The sequence below is a fragment of the Condylura cristata genome, unplaced genomic scaffold (genome assembly GCF_000260355.1).
Source record: "Condylura cristata isolate star-nosed mole 26May11 unplaced genomic scaffold, ConCri1.0 scaffold00035, whole genome shotgun sequence".
Taxonomy (NCBI): domain Eukaryota; kingdom Metazoa; phylum Chordata; class Mammalia; order Eulipotyphla; family Talpidae; genus Condylura; species Condylura cristata.
The window spans coordinates 7,798,215-7,821,830 of NW_004567136.1; the positions used below are offsets into that span (position 1 = coordinate 7,798,215).

The 23,616-nt window shown below is 50.3% G+C and overlaps 1 protein-coding gene across 2 annotated transcripts in view; it reads left to right on the forward strand.

Moving 5' to 3' along the window:
- TTC23 (tetratricopeptide repeat domain 23) overlaps positions 1 to 23,616 on the forward strand; it is a 51,736-nt gene that overhangs the window by 24,971 nt on the left and 3,149 nt on the right. Inside the window, exons 7-10 of one of the 2 annotated variants that reach the window (XM_012732656.1) lie at positions 4,008 to 4,113; positions 12,244 to 12,371; positions 14,778 to 14,927; positions 21,069 to 21,191. In XM_012732656.1, coding sequence (XP_012588110.1) covers positions 4,008 to 4,113; positions 12,244 to 12,371; positions 14,778 to 14,927; positions 21,069 to 21,191 — 507 coding nt within the window. The remainder of the gene's footprint in view (positions 1 to 4,007; positions 4,114 to 12,243; positions 12,372 to 14,777; positions 14,928 to 21,068; positions 21,192 to 23,616) is intronic. The other variant, XM_004693097.2, reaches the window with a different exon arrangement.

The following is a 23,616-nucleotide window of genomic DNA, read 5'->3' on the forward strand; positions in this document are numbered from 1 at the left end:
TAAATCATAAAATAAAAATTAGATAAAAATAGATGAATTAGATCATTCATTTTTGATGAGGATGGGCTGGATGGTGGACTCTGAGTGGGAGTGCAGGGAAGGGGCAGCGGAAGAGGGCAGGTGGGTAGCGAAAGTGTGGAGAGTAGTTAGAGAAGCTGCTACGGAGGTGAGGCCAGGCCAAACGGCCCAAGACAGGCAGGAACAACAGGGTCCAGAGGTAGCACAGCGTAGGCAGGATGAGGCACGAGCTGACAGGCAGGCCGGGAGGCTGAGCAGAGAGGAAGCTGGGCCCACCGGTCCTGGGGGCCAAGGTGCTGGAGGGTCACTTGCTGGCTATGTCAGTTTGCCCCTCCGCCCTTTGCCTCCCTCACAGCTGTGTCCTGGGCCCCAGACGCTGGCTCGTAAGTCTAGTGTCTGGGAGCCCTGTGCCCTCTGCTTGGGATGCACCTGGACTTGACTTGGGAGGAGAGCGAGGCCAGGGTAGTGACCCTCAGCCAGTCCCTGCAGGCCCCTGCAAGAGGGCCGTCCTGCTCTTGCAAGCCCCAGCCTCTCCTCTGCTATTCCTGTTTCTGGTTCCAGCCAGTGCTGCCTCCCTCCCTAGTCCTGCCCACCGGAAGCCCCGAGGCCTCAGGGTGTCTCTTCTGGCACTGCCTCTGTGTGAAGTATATGGAAGTCTTCCTCTATTAACCCCTCACACTCCTCTTTCTTGCCTGATAGTATAGGCCAGCGTCATGGATACTGAGCTCACTGAAAATGGGGGTGGGAGCAGGGGTGGAGAGGTGTAGTGAGCCAGGTCCTAAAACCTGGTAAGGGGCAGTAAGTTTAAAAAGATCAAATCCCACCCCCTTATTTAGAATCATATGTGAACCCCTTTGAGGCCAAAACCCCTAAACCCCTGCCTGACTTTTTTTTTTTTGGTCATTTCCAGCATTGGCACAATATCTGTCATGTAAAAGCATCTATGAATTAAGATGAATTGAATTGAATATTATTGTATTAAATTAAACTGACTCGAATTTTACTGAATAAATGAAATGCTAATCTTGCACATTTTAAACATCTTGGGTTCCCTTTTACATTCTTCTCTCTCTTCCCCCCCCAGCATATGGTTTTAAGAAGCTTCATGAACATCAAATAATAAATTAGATGAGGGATTGAGTTTCTGAAGTATATAATGAATAATAAATGTTTCTTTATATTAGCATCTCACAAAAAAATATGTTGAGGTTATGAAGATTTTGTGATACATTCAGATCCCTTAAGCTTTCAGGATCCACATTCTTGATATTGTAAGCACTTTGCCCTTGAAGACTTTACTTCCTGCCTCCAAGGCAAACAACAACTTATACAACTTTCAGAACAAGTAATTATTCATTTGAAATAACTGTTGATGGAGGTATCTTTTGTGGGGCCTCACATTTTCATGTTGAGTGAAAAAAATAAACTTTTAAAATATGAATTTGATTTTTAAGCCATTGAAATTCCTGTGTTTTGAAAGCCATTGTAACAATATGAGTTAAATCCTGCCATCACAGGGGGCTCTCTTTAATAGTGGGTGGTGGAGAGATCTGACCTACAAAGTAAAGATGACTCGGTTTGCATTTGGGATGGAGCTAGATTTTGTATTCTCTCTTCCTTTCCCCAAACACTAAATGTGGGATAGTTTCACTCTCTCCATGGTTTGTCTGCTGCCTTTTTTTTTTTTTTAAGATTTATTTATTGGTGCATACAGAACTGGGGTGCAGGCCAGAGGTGCAGGGGCGGTGAGAGGATTCATCAGAGACAGAGTGGGGAGCAGAACAGGCAGATCCACTGAAACACACTGCTGAGGGGAGCAGCCGGGAGACTGGAGAGGTCTGCTGCGTCATGTGGGTCAGCTCCCTGGCCTGGGGATGGAACTCTGTGCTGAAGTAACTATGGCTGGCTTCAGTGCTGAGCTTTAAGCCAATGCACCACTAGGGAGGCCCCTATCTGTTGCCTTTTCTTACATATATAGCTGATCCTTGCACAACTCAGGGGTTGGGCGCTCACTTCCCCCTAGTCAAAAATCCGCATATATTGGGCCTTCCCTGGTGGCACAGCACTGTGTGGCCATCCACAGCCACTGCAGCACAAGTTCGATTCCCGGCCAGGTTGCTGACCCACATGGCACAGCAGACCTCTCCTGTCCCTCCTGCTGCTCCCTTTGGCAGTATATTTCAGTGGGTCTGTCTGTTCTGCTCCCACTTTGTCTCTGGTGAATCCTCTCACCCTCAACACTTCTGGCCTGGCCCCCAGTTCTTGTATTCATAAATAAAAATATCTTTAAAAAATATAACTTTCGGGCCCTCCCTGTTGGCGCAGCGGGTTAAAGCACTGCACTGAGAAACTAAAGCCACCTCCGCATGAGTTCGATCCCCGCCTGCCCTGGAGGCGACCACATGGCGCGGCAGACCTCTCCTGACCCGCCCGCTGCTCCCCTCAGCAGTGTACTTCATCGATCTGCCTGTTCTGCTCTCCACTCTGTCTCTGGTGAATCCTCTCACCCTCCATATCTCTGGCCTATGCCCCAGTTCTGTACGAATAAATAAATAAATCTTTAAATATATATATATATATAACTTTCGACTCTCCAACATGTAACTTACTAGTAGCCTGACCAGAAGCTTAATGGTTAACCAAACATATATTTTGCACATTATATTTTATAGACTGTTTTCTCACAATACAGTAATCTAGAAAAAAAGAAAAGGTGGTAAGGAAAATCATAAAATAATGCATTTGCAGTGCTGGATCGTATTTCTAGATACTACAAGTTTCCTTTGTTTACAAGGTGGACTATCATCATTTCCTATATCCCTACTGCCGTACATGATACAAAACACACAGATGCTCTATGCTTTATTAACACGAGGGATCAAATGAAAAGATGATGTGGAAAAGAAGTTCACATTTACTTACAGATACAATGATTCGTGCATTAACAGTCTGTACTGGGAAAAACTAGAATTTGGGGCTGGGGGAATTGGGTGAAGGGGTGTAAACTTCCAGTTGTATGACAGATAGGGAGATGTTAACTTCACTTGCTGGGGCGCTGGCCTGTGGTATGAACGTCGAGTCATCGTGTGGCTCCCTGCAGCTCCCCGTGCTCTGTGGAGCTACATCTCAGTGAAGCCACAGAGCACGCGGTTGGCCCACATCGCGGCTGCTCGCCTTTTCCCCGTTGCGCCGTGAACTCTCTCTGTATTAAACTCATGGTGTTTTAGTCCTGCTGTGCCTCTTTCTGCAGAGGACTGAGAATGGCGCGGCAGCCCCTCCTCGGGCCCTGAATGTGCATCTTTCTGTCCTGCCCACCACTGCAGGCCTTCCCTCCTGGAACCAGCGGCCCACAGTGTCGGTGGGGCCAGGGAATGTAAAAACACTACTACCCGGCATCTTTGAAATGCCCAGTGTTGACAGGCACGTGTGTCACTTCATCTTTTTCCTCAAAGGGATGAACTTTGCATTTGATCATTTGAAAGGATTATTATTACCTTCTGCTCAAAGGACCCTTAGGATTTTTCTTCACAAAAGGTTTTTTTTTTTTTTTTTCAAGGGAACTGAGCTGCTTTCCACCCGCAGGCAGCTCCCATGGGCCAGGGCGGAGGGTGCAGGCACAGGGGCAGGGAGGGAGCTTGGATGTCTGAGGGGGAGGCTGCTGACACACTGGGCAGGCCCCCCATTCTAGGCTGGCTTCCCCTCCTCTGCACAGCACCCTCACAGCGCAGACTTTGAGGCGGCTTGCTCGGTGACTTGACGGCGGCCGGCGGCAGCACTGGTCATCTGGACACGGCGCCCAATGCTTTCCATTCACCGTACAAAGCTTAAAACCCAGCGCTCCCAAGAGTGATCACGATTCCACAAAAACCTTATCGTCCAGCTTGCTAGCAAGTTCTCTGGCTTTCTGCTTATCACTTCGAGAACAGTTAGTTTCCGTAGCCGCTGCTAGGCATGTAAACAAGCGTTATTTCTTCTCTCTGTGGTGACAGGCGCATCTCATTGTCCTGAGCAGAAACCCCTCTCCAGAGGAGGCCGGGGGCTCCGCCTACGCCGTGGCCCGCACCGCTGTGGCTTCTGGAAGACCCGAGCACCACGGTGAGAGAGCAGCTGCTCCCCCTGCTCCGGCGCATGCCAGTCGTGCACAGCTGCCTTCGGGAGGGTGGGCAGAGCCGGGCCCCTGGGGGCCTGCCTGGCGTCTGCTCACTGTGGCTGTGCCCCGCCGTGGGCTTTCCCAGAGCCCTCTGGTTTCTAGAGTCTCTTCTAATCTCTTACTTTCAAATACGGCCAATCTCCATCCAAACATAGCGACCCAGAGCACCACAGGCTTCCCGGTGGCTTACAGGGAAATTGCTCTGCTTGCAAAGGTGATCATCTATTTTTAAAGATTGTTGTGGAGCTTCTGTGGCAACAGATCTGGCCGGCTGGAACACTGGCCTCCAGCTCCCACAGGGCGGTGCTTTCCCTCAGGATGAGCTCACACAGCTTCAGGGGCCCAAGGAAATTGCCATTTACAACACATCTGGTTTTTCTTAGCCCCACAGACTAGTAGGGCCTTGGGCCGTGGGGATTCTTGAATTCACACCCTGGGCTTGGAGTTTACGGTTCCCCTCTACTGAGGGACAACACACAATCTAGTGGCTGTGTGGGAGTGGGTAGACTAGTCAGATACTGAATGAGTTGTCTGGGAGCATTCCAAGCTGTCAGATAAAAATCCTGTTTTCTACTAAAGTAAGGTCCAGTGTGTCAGCAAGAGTGAAACTGGTTACCTTGAGATTGGGGGCTGGCTGAAAAGCTGGTTAAGACAGGGAGGCTGGTGGGTGGGAGAAGGTGAAGGGGATGCCTGTCTGAGTAGCTGGTTTGCAGAAATCTCTGGGCCAAGCGGGGGCTGCAGCCCAGGGAGGGTCAATGGAGGGGATGCTGGTATTCTCTATCTGTCCCGCCTTGCAGAACCCTCACTCTGTCCCCCTGAAACAGCTTTAGTGCCTTCTCAGAGCTGGAGGACCTTGTCTAAGGATGGAGACAAAAGGAGGACTTTCTAATCTTCACCCCATAGAATGTTCTACACATGACAGCTTCAAAGCCTTCACACAAGTCCACATTTTGCCCATCTTGTTGATGCCTGAAATCCCTTTTATAGGGGAACAGAAGCTTCCATTTCACTATTAATAAAACACTGAAAGTGCAAATGCATGTTTGTCAGAAACCACTAAGCAAGCAGGAGCCACAAATCTAAATGCCTACAGGAACCAAGCAGGCGAATGAAAGCAGGCAGTTACTAGAAAGCAGTAGCAGCAGCAAGCACAGTTATAAATGGCCGCCAACTGTGGGCTACAGTAGAGCGAGACAATGAGGAGTGGTGAGGATTGTGGAAAGCTGGGGAAGCCTTTGCCCTGTTGAAAGGAACAGCTGCCACTCCGCTCCAGCCCCTCCCGCACATGGAAGGCGGTTTGATATAAGCAGGGCCTCTGCTTTCCCAAGAGAAGGCAGACATCTGGATTTTTTGTAAAATCCATTTGTAGCTGATGGACTAATCTGCATGTTTCAGGCTCTAGATGAGACCGGAGAGGTGTAGGGCTGATCTACACCTCCTACCAGGGAGCACGTGTCCTTTTGTTTCTTTTGAAGGATCATCAGAGAGAACAATTTCTCTTTGGGGGATTCTCCATGGCCTGTCTGCTCAATGCCCATTGAAGGCATTGTGCTCTGACAGACAAGACGCCCCGGCCACGAAGCCAGCGTGTCAGGCTTCACGCTCGAGCCAGCGAATCCCTGAGTTCTGTGCCTTCCTCGCGTTCCTTATGCAGGACAAACTGCCCTAGCAGTGGTGAAGGATTGTGATTGCGTAAGGACTCCCAATCCAGCTCCTGGAATGTTCCTAACCTGTGCGTGCCCAGCCTCACAGCACAGCCATAGACAAACTTGGTATTAACAGCTCTCCCAGCCCTGCTCAGAGCTCAGGGCACTGGCCCTGTGTTTATAACTCTTCTTCTAAAAGATATTAAAATCAAAGGGACAGAAGCCAAGTCCACTTCAGTGTAAACCTTTGAGCAACAGAGCCTGCTGAGCACAGGCGGCCTTGTTTGGAAGTGGCCTGGACCGGGCCTGGGCTGGGACGGTCCTGGGACTCTGCAGGGCCTGGAGAGGGCAGAGCACAGCCTCTGGAGCAGGGGTGGGGTGCCTGACGAGTGCACCCGCCCCAGAACGTGGGGACATTCCTGAGATGTCATTCCCTGTGCACAAATACGTCTCTCTCCCAGCACTTTGCACTTAGCTGTGGAGTTAGGCACTCCACCTCACGGAAGCATCCCCTTTCTGTAACAGGTGATCTTCCTTTGCTCAACTCTTCCTCCTGTGATCTGCCTTCTCAGATCTGCCTTCACCTGTGATCTGCCTTGCCCCCATGCCGGCCCTGTCTCCCTCCCCCAGCCCACTCACTGCTCTCTGTGTCACAGTCACTCCTGGGGTTCGGTGTGTCCCTGAGAGACCTGCATTCAGACAGCCCCTGGCAGACACACACTCAACTCCAGGGGGCTCCTGACAGGTAACATGGGCCCCTAGAAGCTGCCACAGTCAGGCCCTCATCATCTTCCCTTAACTGCTTCCCTCTGCTGCAACCTCGCTCCAGCGCCAGCCCAAGGCCTTCAGGTGAGGCCTTAGAAAATGAGTGTGAGCCACCATGGGCATGCACACCTCTTCTCTCCCTTCTCATTCTTCCCCTTTCCATGCTCTTCCTCCTCTGGCTTCATACCACAATCCCAGGCTCTGTGGCTCTGCAAGACCCTTCCTCAGCCCTGGCTCAGGGCCTACCTCTTATCATAAAATGCCCAGCCAGCCTGAGTTGAGCCTGCCTCTGGCCTTACAAACAGAGGGTGGCATCCATGCCTGCTCTGTGCACCCCAGGCCCAGTGAAGCGGGGGGCTGCAGAGAGTGCCATGGGTGGGATAGGGAAGCAAAGGGGAGCCTCTCACTGTTTCTCTTTACTTGTTAGGATGACCCCCTCACAGAAACTTCCAGAAGGCACCTTAGAGTACAACCCATCTAGAGGACTAGAACCCACAGTCACTCTGCAAGTTAGATGCAAAGCAAGGCCCAGACAGACCAGCTGCTGCCTCTTACCACCCTCTAGAACTGGGGAGCAAGGAGGCTGGTGCCCTGTCCCTAGAGCTCCAGGGGGCTTGGGAGCCCCAGAGGAGAGGCAGGTTGGCAGCACTTGGAGCCAGAGGAGGAATAGAGGGGGTCCTCTTCCTTACCCAGAGTCCTTGCTGGGGGTGTCTTCCTAGAAGGGCAACCTGGTACAGAAGTGAAACCTCATCAGACTTTTCCTGCGAGCCACCCTCCATCTCTGTGCTGGGAGCCATGTCTGTGGCTTCAGGGTAACCTTCTTCTCCCAGAAGGGTAAGGTGCAGGTGCTCAATGATGTCTCATAAAAGCCACTTTCGTGAGGTTCCAGTTTTTCACTTTTGTCTTCAGAACTTCTCAGAAAAGCATGTTATTCCTACTTAGCTTCAAAAAAGATTTCTAAGGCAGCTGATGGGAAGTGCATGTTCTTCAGCAATACTCTTGATGTCTGACCAGCACCAAGAAGCCTCAGTGGCCTTTGAGTGGTGGGTGGGGTTTCTGGTCAGCTTCCTGGTGTTGAGAATGTTCAAGGGAACTGGACCCCAACCAGGCTGGTGGTGCCAGGCACTGCACAGGCACTTCATATACTCACTTCCACAAGCCTCATCCAGTCTGCCGCCATCTTGGTTACCTCACACGACTGAACCAAACCTCCCCTAGAGACAGCCGTTCCCTTCCTGGGCCCACATGACTGTGAGCAATGGGTTTTGTCATGCCCAGAAGCCATGTCCAGGCCCTGTGAATTGTTCCTCCTAAAGAGGAGCTCTGAAGTGGACCACTGAGAGCCCCAAGGTGAGAAGAGAGATCGTCCTCGGCTTCCTACATTCTCAGGCTTCCTTGGTGGGCCTCTAGGCCACCAAGTAGCCTCTGGCAGTGGCCTTGTAGAGCCATGGCAGCCCCCAGCAGGGCCTAGATGAGTTCAGTCTGTTTGTTTACTGGGTAATAGCACTCCTCTTGGTTCACACCAAGCTAGTTTGTGAGACTTTCTACTTTCAAATTCCCCGGGGTCCTTAATGCTTTTGCAGTTAGTACAGACTATTTCCCAAGACTGTTACAAAAGATAATTGTCACATTCTACACGCAGGCCTCCCTCTTAATGAAAGCTGGCCTCACTGCTCCAACTGGCCTTAGGACGGCCTCAAGAAAATGAGCCCAGGGTTACTGGAATTTATTTTAATTAAAAACCTCCTGACCTCCAGTGTGCCAAATCATAACCCCACATTCCTCTGGCTCTTTGAATGAAGCCTTGTTTTCTGCTGCCTGCCTGCGATTAGTCTGATAGAGCCCCGAGGAGAGGTCAAGCCGCCTTGCTCACCCAGCCACCCTCCTTCCTTTTACCCGCCCTCCCTCAGCAGACAGCCTGCACCTTTTGCTGGAGGGAGAATGGGAGACGATTGCCAGCCTTGGAACACCTGTGCCCTAGGGCTCAGATTTACAAGCTAAGTCAGGCTCCTATACTTTAGAAAGTGACCTCATCTTCTGCCCAGGCCTCCAGCATCAGGTTGCAGAAGGTTCTAGAAGAGATTTTCAGAGTTAGGGGTGGCCATGTGTGAGCACCGAAACAGCTGGCTCTCTGGGGCCATACCAGCTCAGGGCATCAGGGCCACTGGGGGCCTGTGTCCCACCCCAGGGTCTATGACCTCCGGCCCTCCGGAGCCTGCTGTCACTTGCCACTTCCCAGGGATGCCACCTCCTGTTCACCAGGGTGTCTCCCCTTCACTGTAGTAATGGGCCAAATTTTCTCTCCTCTCAAAAGTAATCATACTATTCAGAAAGGAGGATTTTAGGATGGGAGAAATAAGTCAGGGTCTTAAAACGGAGGCATTTCCTATATCCCAGGGGGAGCTAAAAGTAGTTTCAAGTTTACAGACAGGGAAGACGCCCCAAGCAGCTCATATACAAGGGTCCGGACAAACGGTGACAGATGCCTGACAGTCAACATGTACGTGACGAGAGCTGTCAGCCGCCTTTGACCAGAGACCCTCCAGGAACAGAAATGGGACCTTGAGAGAAGGCCAGGATCCTGAAATGGAGGGAGGGGAGCAGCGACTTTATGAGGGGGCATGGTGCCAGGGGGCAGATTCCCAGGCAGCCCCTCCCACGCCCCTCCCCTACCTGCCTCTCTGGCTCCCTTCCTCTTCATTTCCAAAGAGTCGTGTGTGCTACCCAGCATCCTTTTCGGAAAACACAAGTAGGTTCCCCTGAGTGAGAGGTTGTAAGCCCACGAGCTCCCTTTCTTTCAGCATCTCTGGGAGACCAGCTAGAGAAGGGCAAGGAACATGTGGCACACGGGTGCAGAGGACCAGCTTAAAGAGGGGGCAGTCGGCGAGCAGGTGATGGCTGGGAAAGGAATACTACGACGTAGGACGATTTCACAAAAGGAGCGCAGCAGGAGCCGGCGCGGCCGTATGGACCTGTGTCTGAGAGCCCGGCTGCTTCCCGGGCCAGGGGAGGGACGTGCCTCCCACCCACCATCCTCCTCCTTCACCTGAACACTGCAGCATTCCTGCCAAAGTGCCGGGGCTGAAGCTCAGGGCCGCCCCAGCTCCTCCAGATGCCTTCAGGGCTCATCTCTAGGAGAACATGGCTGAAGTGCCGAAAGATCCTTCCTTGGTCACATCCTTTGGTTGCTTCCCAGTCAGACAGAAAATTAAAATATCAGGAGCCCACTGCTCCCGAACAGTCTTATTAGATTTTTAGACATCAAATGTTCATTTCTGTAAGGCATTTAGAATCCACAAAATAAATCCCACATCACCCCACGCTTGCTGTCATCAGATTATCAAAGTAACCAAAGTGAACGCTTAACTCGAACATTCCTATTTGTTCCCCTATGTCCTGCCCCCCCATCATGAATCAGCTACAGATGAAAGAGATGTAATAGTTTCCATGTGCTAGAATTTTCTCCTCCCAACAGAAAAAATCTGAGTAACACCCTAGAAAGCCATCTGCTGGGTCTGGTAGTGGACAGAACCCCACTGAAAAGAGTTATTTATTTATACATATAGAACCAGGGTACATCTCCAGGTGCGTGATCTGGAGCCCTTGAGGGACACAGTCAGAACTGCACGGCCCAGACCTGCACACCGGCAGCCTCCAGAGCCTTCACCCTCACTCTGCTGGCTGAGAAACTGCCACGCCCTGTACAGGCCAGCCCCGAACTCGCTCCCTGTGGTTCCTGGGGTGCCTCTTCAGAAGCACCTGGCGATCACACCAGTGTACGAGCAAAACAAATCGAAGGGGCCGGTGCTTTGGAAGAGATAGTCACATAGAGAAGCTACAGGCTGGCCCAGTCAAGGAAACAGGGAGAAGGCCCAATATGCAATGAGGAGGGATAAAGGGCAAGTGACTGAATAGGAAGGAAAATGTCACCTGGAAGCCAGGTGACCCCGGGGAGGAAGACATGGCACTTTCCTCTGCTCCAGCAAGCCCTCTCCGAGGGCCACATTCAACTCGCCACCTGTCTGTGCAGTTTTCCTGGGACACAGCCACACTCGTTCGTGGCTGTTTCGTCCCTGGCTGCTTTTGTGCTACAACGGCAAAGCCGCAGAGCTGCGTCGAGACCATCTGGCCCACCAAGCCTAAAATATTTACCATCTGGTCTCCGCAGAGTACGTTTGTCGACCCCTGTGCCGGAGCCCGAGCATTTCTCCCGCTTTGGATTCGTTTCTGTCATTTCTTGGTTCGGAATTTCCAAGGCAAGGAGGTGCCCACCAGACCTCACACACGCACGTGGCCCGGGCACGGTGCCTCGTTCCCTCGGCTGCCGTCTCTCCGGCCCCGGCCTCTGGCGGGACTTGCCTGGGGCCTCAGTGTGGGCCAGCGCCATTGCCCTTCACTCCAGCGTAGGGGCTCCTGGCTGCAGTAGTTTTCTTTTGCTGTTTAATAGCTGTTTAGGAGCGCACAGCTCTTAGGCTCAGAAGTTGAGCACTGGAAGAATGGCTTCTCTGCTCAGGCTACAAGCAGACTGTTCACCAGGCATGTTCTCACTTGGCGTGTGGAAGCCTTTCCAAGCTCATTTCTGTTACTGGCAGAATTCAGTTCCTTGTGGTTATAGGACCGGCGTCCGCATTTCCTGCTGGCTCTGGACAGGGCCCCTCTCTGCTCCTACAGGCCGTTCTTGGGTCCTTGCCCCGTGGCCCCTTCCAGCGGAAGCCTTCCTTATTGTCCAGTCCCTCTCACACTTCCCATCTCTGCCTCCTTTTTCAGCCACCAGAAAGAAATCTGTTTTTAAAAGGGTTTGTGTGCTGAAATCAGGCCCAAGAGATACTCTCACTTTTTAAAGTCAGCTGTGCCTCATAACACAACCTCATCACAGCAGTGTATCATCTTCACGGGCTTCAAAGGGAAGGGTGAGGGCCATTTGGTGTCCAACTTGATTTCTGTGGGCCACAAGTCTGCTCCCCGCTTATCTACCACACACAGGCCTCATCTCCAGCCCCCTCAGAGAATTTTCTTTCCCTCTAATACCTTCAGGGACCATCCAGCTTCAGCTGCTACTCACTGCTCTGCTCTGGCTCTTCATTCCCTGTCCACTTTTTGATACCTGAAGTTGCTTACAAGATTGGCATGTGGTGAAAATGTTTTCATTCTAGGCTAATCACTATGGGTGAGAGTTTGAAATAGCTGGGTTTGTTCCCTCAGCAATATGTCTAACATGTTTTTGAGACTTTTTATGTTATGAAACTATGTTCCAAGATTAAATCAGAGGCCATGAAAGTGAGTGAACCCTTGGAGTCCCAAATTCGGTGACGAGCAACCCGAAAAATGAATAAAATGCATACAAGAAAGGAGTGTCAACTGGCCGATGGGACAAATGTCAGCGCTGTGGGATGATCTTCCGTTTGCATTAGCCTTGCTTGCCATATCAGTGGGGAAGCTAAGATGTAGAAAAATAAAGGAAAGAAAATTTCTGTATCCTCCTGTGACCTGTCTTTTCTAACGAAATATTCAAATTAGTGGGCAAAAGACTATCTTTTTAAACTGGGATCTCTTATTCAAATACTTACAATTTTCCAATAGTTCACTGCTCCTAAAAGCATATTTTTCTGTTTCCATTTCAAATCTGTGAGCAGCATTCAAAATTGTTATAATTCTCTTCTTCAGATGTGGCTGAGCAGTATTTTCAAGAGAGCATGGCTAACCTTAAAGATGTTAAAGGGGCCAGAAATGCCAAATTTCTTACAACTCAAGATGAATATTGCCATTTTCTGCAGGTCACTGGACAACAAGAGGTGAGTTTGGACCGCGTTGGCTGGTGATTTATGTAGCCAGCCCTGCTGAAATTCAAAGGGCTACTCCTTCCCTCTGTAAGCATCCATTAAGCACCTACTGTGTGCAGCTCCAGGGGGGATATGGATGAGAAAGTCCAGGTGGCCACTCTTAGCCACTCCCAGGTACTTGCTCTGGGGAAACAAAAGTTACTTGAGACTATGGGGATCACATTCACTCAAGATCACAAAGGCCTAGGAACCTTGAGAAGCCTGTGGGGTGGATGTGGGTATCTGGGAGAGCAGAGCACCGGCCAGCTTCAGCCGGCCAGCAGCCGCCCACACCCCTGTGCACAGCACAGCTCTCCACCACATGCGGCAGCCTCGGTCCAGCCCCTGGCTGTAGACCTTCACTGTGCTCCGGCAGGAACCGGCCAGCAAGGGTCAGGTCAGGGAGCCCAGGGATGAGCTGGGGTTGTTCTCAGATCATCCCTGAGGCGTCACCTCCTATGCTTGTACTAAAGGCCTGCAGCCACAGGGAGGTGATCTTGGGGGAGGAAGAGCACCTCAGGTAAAATGTAAGTGAAGGTTACTCAGCTCCAGGTTAGGTAACCTGTGGGTTTATCCAAAAGCTGCTCCTGTCCTGCTCAAGAAGCTTCTCTGACTTCTAGTCCCTTTAGGCGAGCCCAGGCTCCTCAGCCTGACATGAAGACCCCCACCATCACCTAACCTATGACTCCTCCGCACCCCTCTGCTTCTCTGCCTGCATCTCTGCTGCCCACAGATTCGTCCCCCCACCGCTGGGCCGCTCCCGCCTCATGCCTAAGGCCCCAGGCTCCCAGACCTCTTCTCAGCCGCCAAAGTTCTGCTTATTCTTCACTGCCATCCAGCTTTCCAGCTCTCAGAGGCTAACGTCAGTTCCTGTGAGCCCACGCAGCTTCTCACCCACTGCCCTCTCCACTTGCATTCAGTTCACACACATCTATCTCCAGTTCCCCATCAGACTGCCAACGGCATTGAGAGCTTGCTTAGGAAAAGGATATTTGGCTCGTCTTTTCATCCCTGGCTCCTCAAAGTCTGACAATCAATTCCCTCGGAAAAGCTGCCAGAGCCCTCACTCGAACCAAGCCAAGGCCTGGCCCACACGCCTGAAGGGGTCTCGTTACACATGGGGCGTGGCGGCGTGAGCCTTAGGCAAGGCCTCCGCCCTTTAGACATTTTCTCTGCCCCGCCAGTGATTTCTGTGTTGGCCTAATAGTTTCTGCCCCATCAGCACCCTCAGTGTGGCCCCCACCCCGCCCAGCACCTACCGCATCGTGCTGCCGACGAAGGGAGCGGGGCCTGGCCAGCGTCTCTGTGCGTGGCCATGTGCAGTGTGGGAAGCCGGGACGGAGCTTCAGGAGAAAATGTCGGAGATCCGCGAGCAGGTTTCCCCACGTGTATCTTGGTAACTACTGAGATTACCATCAGCAGATTTTGCTTTCCGAGCAACTCATGTTTTTTATTCCATGTTGATATAAATAAATCAGATAAAGCAAACCAAATGTCAAATATATTTAATTTTTTATCACGCTGGAATGTTTGCTTTCAGTTACCCAAATTATTTCTGTGAGAAACTGAAAACCCTGGAGTAGGTCTGGGTGTTTTCTAAGTAGCTAAAGCACCAGCCAACTGTAGTTTTTACTGTGGTACAAGCGTCACTGTGCAGGGAGGGGAAGAGCCTATAGGGAAAGGGGGTTCACAATTAATCCAGGATTCAGACCCCAGCGCCCCCACTGGGGAACTGTCTGACTCAGCAAGTTTCTTACTGCTCTGGGCCTGTTTCCTCCTCTGTCAAATGAGGATTAAAATTGTGTGTGTGTGTTTAAAGATTTATTTATTTATGCATACAGAACTGGGGTACAGGCCAGAGGCACAGGGTTGGTGAGAGGATTCACCAGAGACAGATTGGGGAACAGGACAGGCCAACCTGAGGGGAACAGTGGACGGGTCAGGAGAGGTCTGCCGCGCCCTGTGGGCCACCTCCGGGCTGGGGATCGAACTCATGCTGAAGTGGCTGCAGTCACTTGCAGTGCTGCGCTTTAACTTGCTGCGCCACCAGGGAGGGCCAAAATTGTGTTTAGCTAAAGGAGATTGCATGAGCTCATGTGTCAACTGCTTAATGCAACCTTTGACACACCAAGGACACAGTACTGTTAGCCTTTGTCTGCTCAGCTAAAACAGACTGTCGCATCGAAGTGGCTTTTTCTACAGGGTCTTCCTTGTTATTCCTGTCTCCTGTTCAATAGGAGGAGGGAAGGTTCAGCTCACAAGGCACTCTGTCCAAAGCCATTCTGCTAAAAAGGAAAAATGTACATCGTTGCATCAAGAAGGATTGATGTTGACCAGCCTTTGAACATTTAACCAGACTGCCTTCTGTTCCTTTCACAGAGGGCAACTGCCATCTTGAAAGAGTCTCTGGAAGCCAAAGTGGGAGTGTTTGGGGATCTCAGTCCCGAGGTGGCAGAGACATATCGACTCCTGAGTGCTGCCGACCTGGAACAGAAGAACCACAGCGGGGCCCACAAGAAACTGAAGAAGGTAAAATTGGAGTGGCGCTAGTGGGGAGATCAGCCCTGTTCCCCAGTCACTTCCTCCCCGTGCTCTTTTTATTTATTTATAAAGATTTGTTTATTTATGGACACAGAACTGGGGTACAGGCCGGAGGTGCAGGGGCGGTGAGAGGATTCACCAGAGACAGAGTGGGGATCAACAAAGTACACTGCTGAGGGGAGCAGCGGGCGGGTCAGGAGAGGTCTGCCGTGCCATGAGGATCTCCTCAGGGGCAGGCAGGGCTCGAACTCATGCGGAAGTGGCTTTAGCTTCTTAGTGCAGTGCTTTAACCCACTGAGCCACCAGGGAGGGCCCCATAATTCTCTTTTATGTACTATTCTACCCTGGAAATAATTTTTATCAATTTCTTATTTTACTAGACGCTGTATACTTATTTATCGAAGAATTCTGTTTTCTTCTAGTACTTGTATTTCTTTTTAGAATTAGGTTTTATTTGTGTGGATGAAATGAGGTATGGATCTAATGTTTCCTTTTTTCCAAGTGACCACCCCTGTGTCCAGTGCCATTTTTTTTTTTTTTAAAGAATCCACATAGACTTCGGTGACGTGAGGTCACTGCTTTATCATATACTGCGTTTCCATATGTGTTTGGTCCTATTCTGTATTTCTAGTCTACTGGTTTCTCTTTATTCAAATCCCAGCACCTTTTTGTCTTGGTTAGAGAGACTTCATAGCATGACTTAAATCTGATAGGACAAGAGCCACTTGGTTCTTCTTCCCTCGGGAGAAACATTTTCGAGTGATAGTTAAGTATCAGTGTGATCTCGCTTCATCAAAATAATTTGGACATTTACCAAAGTAATTTATACATCATTAAAACTATCTAGTCTTTGAAGCTTGCACTTCCTAGGAAACTCTTGAGGGTCTAGAGATTTTTTGATAATTTTTTCTGTATCATCTATAAAAATGTAGTCTGTTGAAGCTTTCTCTCCCTAAGGGGATCATTTTCTAGGTAATTTGTTTCATTTATGTTTTCATGTTTAGGTTATATATATTTGTAAAGTAGTTTTATGAATTTTTAAAATTTCTACCTTTGTAATAGTTATTTTCCCACTGTAATTTCTTAGTTTAATTTTTGGATTTTATCACTTTTTCTTGACTGAGTGAGTGAATTGTCTTTTTTGTTGATTTTCCAAAGAAACCCGATTTTAATTGCTTAGGTCTTCCTTGTCTCTATTTCATTAATTTCTGGTTTTATCTTTAGTTCTTTCTTTCCTTGTGACTTGTTCTTCTGACTTTTTTTGGAGTCATGCTCTGTCTTTTGAGTTGGAAATTCAATTAATTTGCTTCCATTTGTTGATGTGTATTAGCATGGGAATTTCCTTGACTACTGCTTTAAATGTAGTCATTTAAATGTAGTCTTACAAGTTCTGTCATGTTATATTTTCTTCACATTAGTTGGTATATAAATGGGGAGGGGAGAACCTGGGGGTTTCTAGGTAAGATAAAAAATTTAACTGTACTTCATAGAGAACTGTCCTCAAAGTCAAGCCTTTTTCTCATCTCACAGCCATTTTGATTCTGCTAAAGTAGGTCCCACACTCGTAATAGACGTAACCCCTACTTTTTAAAGAAGATAACACTTATGTCTACTATCAGTTGCTCAACAAATAGTTATGGGGTCAGTTGCTAGGCTGAACAGACCTGGGGGAAAAACTATGACCAAGACCAATATGCTGCTTGTTTGCTGAGACTTTCAGGTCTAGCCAGGAAGAAATATATTAAATCAGTCATTTAAATATCTCACATATGCCAAAGACATTGTGGTGAGGGAGGAGGTGAGAAAGGAGAATGAGGGAGGCAGTTGCTGTGTTTTCCCACCACCCACTGCCATCAAGTAATGCCCAAGGCTTCTTGAGTGTCTGTTATATCCCTGGCATTATATCAGGAGATTTTCACATGTACAGATACTTGACTTTCTTAAACCCAGCCCCAACCCTAAGAGTTGGGTACCACTACTCTCTCTTACAAAGAGGGAAACTGGGGCTGAGGTGATAATTGTCAGCCGTGATTGCAAAGCGAGGAGCTTTGTCTGAGTTGGGGGCCAGCACCCCACAGACCACATTGTGTGTCTCTTCGACATCTCATCGATTTTACCTCCTGGGCTTCCAAGGGAGATTTTTTGCTTGAACAAGGGCTTCCCGTGCTTAGAAACACTTGGAAGCAGTGGGGAGAGTGCCAAGATTAGGTTAGTGGGCATCTGGGTTGCCACTGAAAGAGAACAGCGCAAGCTGCTCAGCTACGAAGAGGCGTCTGCTGTGCTGGGGTTTTCTCGGAAGGGTTAAAGGTAGGCGAGTATCAGAGACACGCAACTGAGCCTCAGGAGAAAATGCCAGGCCAGAATCCCGCGCTGCCGGTGGCTTTCAGGCCTCCTGCCTGCTTCTCTCTGCGCCTCTTCCCTTACGGCGATACTGCAGACTCTGCGGGTGCCTCCTGCACTCATCCATCTTTCTGTGTTGGCTTGAAAAATCTTAGGGGAAGACCGAGAGGCCTGGCTTGGACCTGGTGTCCACTGAGGCTGTGATAACGGTGTGGTCAGGGCGAGAACATGGAGTTTCCGAGGCGGCTAGCGAGAGTTGGTGCAGACACACAATCTTATAGTCAAAAGACTTGGGCCATGGTCACTAGAGCCCACTCCCCAGATTTGGAGCACAGCGTGGACAAAGCCAGCATGTGAGCATTTCTTCCCCGAAGGGTGCTGGGCCAGCCGGGGGTTAAAGTGTGATGTCATGTGCCGAGGTCTGTACGGCAGGTCCATCCCATGCTCCACAGGAGGAAAGCAGTTAAGGGAAGGGATCCAGCTAACTCATCCTGAAGAGGGGAGGGTCAGAATCACGTGGTCCTGAAGCCTGTTAAGAAACATAAACAAAGCCGATGGGGCTGATGGTCTTTTGGGGAAGCAGCTGAGAAAGACGTGGGGCAGGTCTTTGTTCCTGTTGGCCAGGTTAAGGGCTGAGCACTGATCCTTTACTCCAAGGCCCCGAATGATGCTCTTCAGGCCCCAACTTGTCCACACTACTTGTTTTTGAAAGGCCAGTGAGTTGAAAATGGGCTCTACAGATGAACAGTCTGTAATCATTTTACAAGCTGCTCATAAATGGAGTTAATAGGTAGATAACACTAACTTTGAACCCCAACTGAGGGCAATGGTACCTCCAAAAAAAGAATTCCATTCTTCTCATTGGTAGGTACAATATTACAAAAAGACCTGTATCTTTATTATTAATCTATTTTGAATGTCACTGATAAAAGTTCACTGGAATTTGTTTTCTCTTCTGACGTAAGTACCTACACAATAGCCTCAAGTTCTGTCCCTTGGCCTGCAAGGCCTCCAATATTTGCCATCTCGCCCTTCACAGAGAAGGTTTTCTGAACCTTCCTCCACACAGGTGGGAGCTATTGAGGGAATTGAAAGCAGGCAGGAATCTACGTTTGTACTACGATTTTTTCTTTTTTAAATCACTCTGAGGATCTTGTAGCCAGTGGAAAGGAATGGCCCAAGAATTGAGGCCAGAGGCTTCCATTTTCTCTCTGAGCCCATGACCTCCTCACTGTTCCATATTTGCCCTGAGGTGACATGGAGGCAGGTGAGTGGGCTGCTGGGATTGGCTGGCCCAGCCCAGACGGTGCGCACCGAGAGCTTCCGGTGGAGTGGGCAGAACCTGCCCTGGCCATCTCCACTTTACTCGCTGTCCCCTGTTCAGCCACCAGGTGAGGTCGGAGACATTCTCATTTTTTTAAGCCACACAACTCCAGGCAGATGAGGGCCCCAGGGTAAAGAAGCAAGTGTTAGCGGATACACAGGGGGCTTGAACAAGGGCCACACAGGCTGTCAGGAGACCCTGCCGGCTTGGTGGAGTCAGTGGGTACATGCCTGGGGCCAGGTTCATCCCCAATGCCAACCCTCTCAGCGCCCTGCCTTCGGCCCTGCCTCGGACAGGTTACTCTAAGGAAAGCCCACCATCAAGTGTGGGGCTTCAGCCCCTTCACCAGTGTCTGGGGCGGGGATCTGTACTTTAGCACTGGGTGAGGTGGGACGTGTGGAGGGCCAGGTTCAAAATCACCCTTCTGGGCCCTGTTCCCACCAGAGGGGCTGAAAAGTATCTCAGCTTTAAGAAACGCAGGTGTCGTCACCCCTAAAGCCTAGTGGAAGTGGGTGATATTTGTCGCTTTCCTTTGGCCTGATCAACCATCAGCCCTGGAAACAATGGCTTTGGTATTTCAAGCACGCTGGTCACTTGCCAGAATGAGAGAGGGAAGAGCTGCAGCGTGTCAGCTGAGTCCATGAGGGGACAGGCAGAGTCATGTCCCCACGTCGCTCAGGACAGCGCAGGCCGCTCCCTCCCTGCGGAACTGGACGCCATCAGCTGGGTGTTTCTTTTGTTTTTATCACAACAGCAGCTGCAACCCCCAGGGTTTCACTCCAGTGCAGGAGCCCTGGAACACTGGCTTTCCCAGATGTGCTTTTCTCCACTGAATGTCTCCGCACGCTTCTGCAGGGCTGAAAAACAGGAAGCCACAAGCAACAGAGCAGACAGCAGACAGGATTAAATGACTGGAAAGAAACTATATTATTGAGTGTGCCTTTCAAAGGCCTCTGCCTGGAGGGGAGAACTGGAGACCGCTGTGGACTCGCGATGGAAATTTCCACAGCAGAAGTTCACGTGTCTGCAACGTAGAGACCTAGTTTGACTCTAGAGTGGGAGGCAGGGGCACATTCTCGGCCTGGAGAGAGGCTGAACAGGAATCCCAGATGATGCTGTCCTGAGTCAGCGGCGTCTCAGGAGTAGGGGGAGCCCAGGAGCAGTGTGAAGTCTGGTGAGGGCGCTCCTCGCCATGGCCTCCCTGCTCTCAGAGCTGAGTGCACGGCTTCCGTGCAGGAGCAAGAAGCTGGATGTCACCCCTTTCACCAAGCAGCCCAAAGCCCACTAGAATGAGTCACTTGAAGAGAGGTGATGGAAAATAGTTTTCACCCCTGGACTGAGCTGAGAAATCTAACCCCCGGGGTCTCGTATGGCCAGCCGGAAGTCTTTCCTCTGGCAGCTATCTCTCCCGCAGGCCAGACGCAGAGGCTTACAGACGCTGTGTCTCGTGTTCAGCCAGAGTGTCCCCCCAATTCCCTCGGCGGGGCCCTTAGACATACTTCCCTTTCGCCTCTGTGGGGTTGTGGTGTCTTCTCTGTTGCCCTGGATACCAGGAAGTCCTGTCAGGTGTGAAACCCCCAGGGAGGCCCCGTGTTAGCTCACCCTGTTTCCAAAGGCAGCATCCTTTGTCCTTGAGGGAGGTCATGAGGAAGGTCATGATGACTTCACTTCTCTCAAGGGACTGTGGTTAGGATGAGCTGTGTGCCTGGAGGTGCTTGGAGCTCGTCTTACTTGAGGCGTGTTCATCCATTCATGTAGCGTGAGCATGAGAGCTGATGGCCAGAGGGGTCAAAGTCGCCCGTGACTTCCGTGGGAAAACTGGGAGCCTCCCCTGACTGCTGCGGATTGGGTGAACTGACACTCCAGGTCCTGGCCATGGGCCACCTGGCGCCCACAGCTGCCAGGGAGAGTCACGCTCCTCAGGGTGGGAGGGCACTGGCACTGCCCCATCCACCTTCACTGACCTTCAGAAAATAGGTGGGCAGTGTGCCAGCCTACCCCAGGACAAAGAAATTTCCTCCTGTGGCCTGGTGAACACACCTGCCTTAGAAAGTCCTAAATTGGCATTGAGGTCTGGAGGACACTGAACTGCGTGGGGTTTATCAGACCATCCTGTCCTGAGACTGCCCGGGGCTGTCAGAGCCTCAGTGCTGGGGACGGAGGAGGGGACAGTTGCCCACTGCAATTCACAGCACCACCCTCCCCCCACTCAGGAAGGGCTCAGCGAGATGCTCCACCCCACCCGGAGGGGAGCCCTGCCAGGAAGAGGCAGGCCAAAGGCTTAGCTGTAAGAGGGGCTGCATCCTCGCTCCGCTGGCTCACAGCAGGGCAGTCCCACTTCGGTGCCGAAGCCGACGGCCAGCGGCCCAGTGAAGCCTTCCTCCATGTCCAGGGGGAACACCGCGCGATTCCCGGCACTGGCGAGTCCTGCTGATGCGCGTGTTTTCTAAATATTTGTGTTGCAGTTGTCCTGGAGAAAGGTGATGGTAGCTTGCTCCAAGACAGTGGCCAGGGGCTGGAGCAGAGTCGTGGGGGAGTCGAGGGATGTCGATAAGGACATAGAACCCACGACATGTGACGACACAGAGGTGAGGAGTGAGGCTCCTGACTGTCGAAACTTAAATAAGGGTTTGCTCAATTTACCCGTCCCCTCACTTAATTACTCACTCATTGAGCAAATAGTGCAGCTATTCAGTGCTGAGGGTGGGTGAGGCCCTGAGACATGGACCCCCGGGAGCAGCTTCAGGCGCTGCCTTTTGTCTCCTGCAGGGAATGGAGGGCTCCCCGCGAATACAGGGACACGCGTGGCTCCTCACAACCCTGCAGATAAAATCAAACAGAATAATGGCTCCCGCAACTTCCTCTGGGTTCCTGAAATTCAGGGGGGTTTGTCTGTTTTTTTTTTTTTTTTTTAACCTAAAGTGAGAAACACCTTTGGAAGCTGATGTCAAACATAACACACCTTCATTTATGGTGGAGAAAAGTCAAGATTTGGGAAGTTGTCTGCTTGGCTCAGGGGTTACTAGCAATGCCTGGCCCCCAGCAGGCCCCATGAGCCTCAACTGGCTTTGTCTCTGTCCAAGTCTATGCTTTAACAAAAGCATCCGAATACTAACTTCATAGAAAAGTGCTGGAGCAAATTTAGCCAACAGCAGCAGAACACTGAAAAGTTCACTTTGTTCCTTGGGTAAATACGCAGCCATGCAAAACATTTTCTCGTAAAGGTCAGTAATGGGTGATTTCACTATTAAAAAAAAAAAAAGACACTTCCTGAGGGCACTTCAGTTAGGGGTGAGCCATCATTCACTGTCCTGGGGCTTGGTCTTGCTGCCCTGGCGCCAGGGACTGGAAAGGGGAGTGAGGTCTCCTAGTGGACACCACATTGTGTAGCTCCTCACTTCAGGTAGAATTCTGGGAAAATCTCCTTAGTGAAGATAAGTAACCACCTAACAGATCCTATCACTACCAGGAAACGTCTTGACTGGGGCTTCGGAGGTAGGGTGGAGATGAGGCTCACCTCTCTCTGGGCTTGATTGTTGAAAGGGGTCACAACCCATCGTCATCTATGGTCCCGCTAACTCCACGCTCTCTTACTCATCATGTGCCCTGAAATACCAGCACATAAGGTCTGGAATGGAGGTGGTTAGTAGGGCTGGTGGGAATTCATCTAAACACTGTCCCAGAATCTGTGAGTATTCAGCTAAAGGTAAATCTTTCCCGGGAGAATAGGGGGCCAGAGAGAAGCAGTTTTAATATCCAAAGAGATAGGAGGGAAATTCCTCCGAGTTTTAGATTTGGGAGGCCATCTGTTAAGACAGGATGAACTGAGACCTCAGACTGTCTCCAGTAATCGTTAGAATGTCACCGAGACTCTAATGCCACAGTGAATGAATTAGCACCAAGGCAGGTCGACATCAGCTGTCTCCACAGGAGCTGCATCAGAGGCCCTCATAAATATGTAAACAGGGAAGTCAGTGGATTTAAAATTAGGCCTGATCTTTTCCACAGAGTGGAGGTATTTCTGGTCACGTAGGAGAAAATGAAGTCTGTTCTGGTAAAAAAAAGAAAAAAAAAAGCTAGCCCTGGGAGAGGCCGCTCTCTGACTGGCAGTGAGTGAGGGGAAACCTGCCTGCCTCTTGCTTGCTGTTCTTTCTGCCCCTCCTCTGCCGCCCGCCCCTGTGGAGTAACTTTACCTCCTGCAGACTCCGATGGCTGTCAACCAAGAGGAGTAGGGGAGAGTTTGTCTCAGTGTAAGGGAGAAATTACCTCAGGGTCATGAGTGTCAGAACCAGTTGCCATCTCCGCATCTCCTTTCCTTCAGAGCAACACAGAACTCTCTCAAGCTTCCTGCATTCCCAAGGTCGCAGCCATCGATTTAGTGTGGATAAAAGCAATGCTGGCTCACCACCCGCACCCCCACCCCTTGTCCCCGGAAGGAGCAGCACTGGCAGTTAGGCCAGGTCAGGCCTCCACTGAGATTCAGAGAGGCTGCCTGGAGGGCTGGGATGCCTGCCTCTGCAGAATATTAGATTATATTATAAATAGAATTATAGAGACGGGAAGCTGACTGGTCCTTGGTGTGATACACTTTAGCCAAGAAATATTGAGCCTGTTCTGTCATCTTAGAAAATGTTGTCATATTTTCATTCAACTTTATTCCTTCTCACCAAAAGACCACCCCATTCTCAGGTTCTAGAGCCACACTCTGATTCCTCTCCCTGAAGCAAACATTCAGAGGGTTTGGGCATTTTCCATGGTTTATAAAACACACAGTGCTTTGGCATTTTACTTTCCTCTAAGGCCTGAAGGCACCTGGTAGGTCTGGGCCTCAGGTCTTCAGTATCTCAAGCCCTCACACTGTTTTGACTCAAGCTATACTAAGTAGAAAAACGAATTCAATCTGTTGAAATGATTATGAAATATTTAATATGTGGAAGAGTACACATAATATAACCAACACCTCTAAGCTCACTAATTTAACATCAGAAATAAAGTATGACCCATACAGTCATG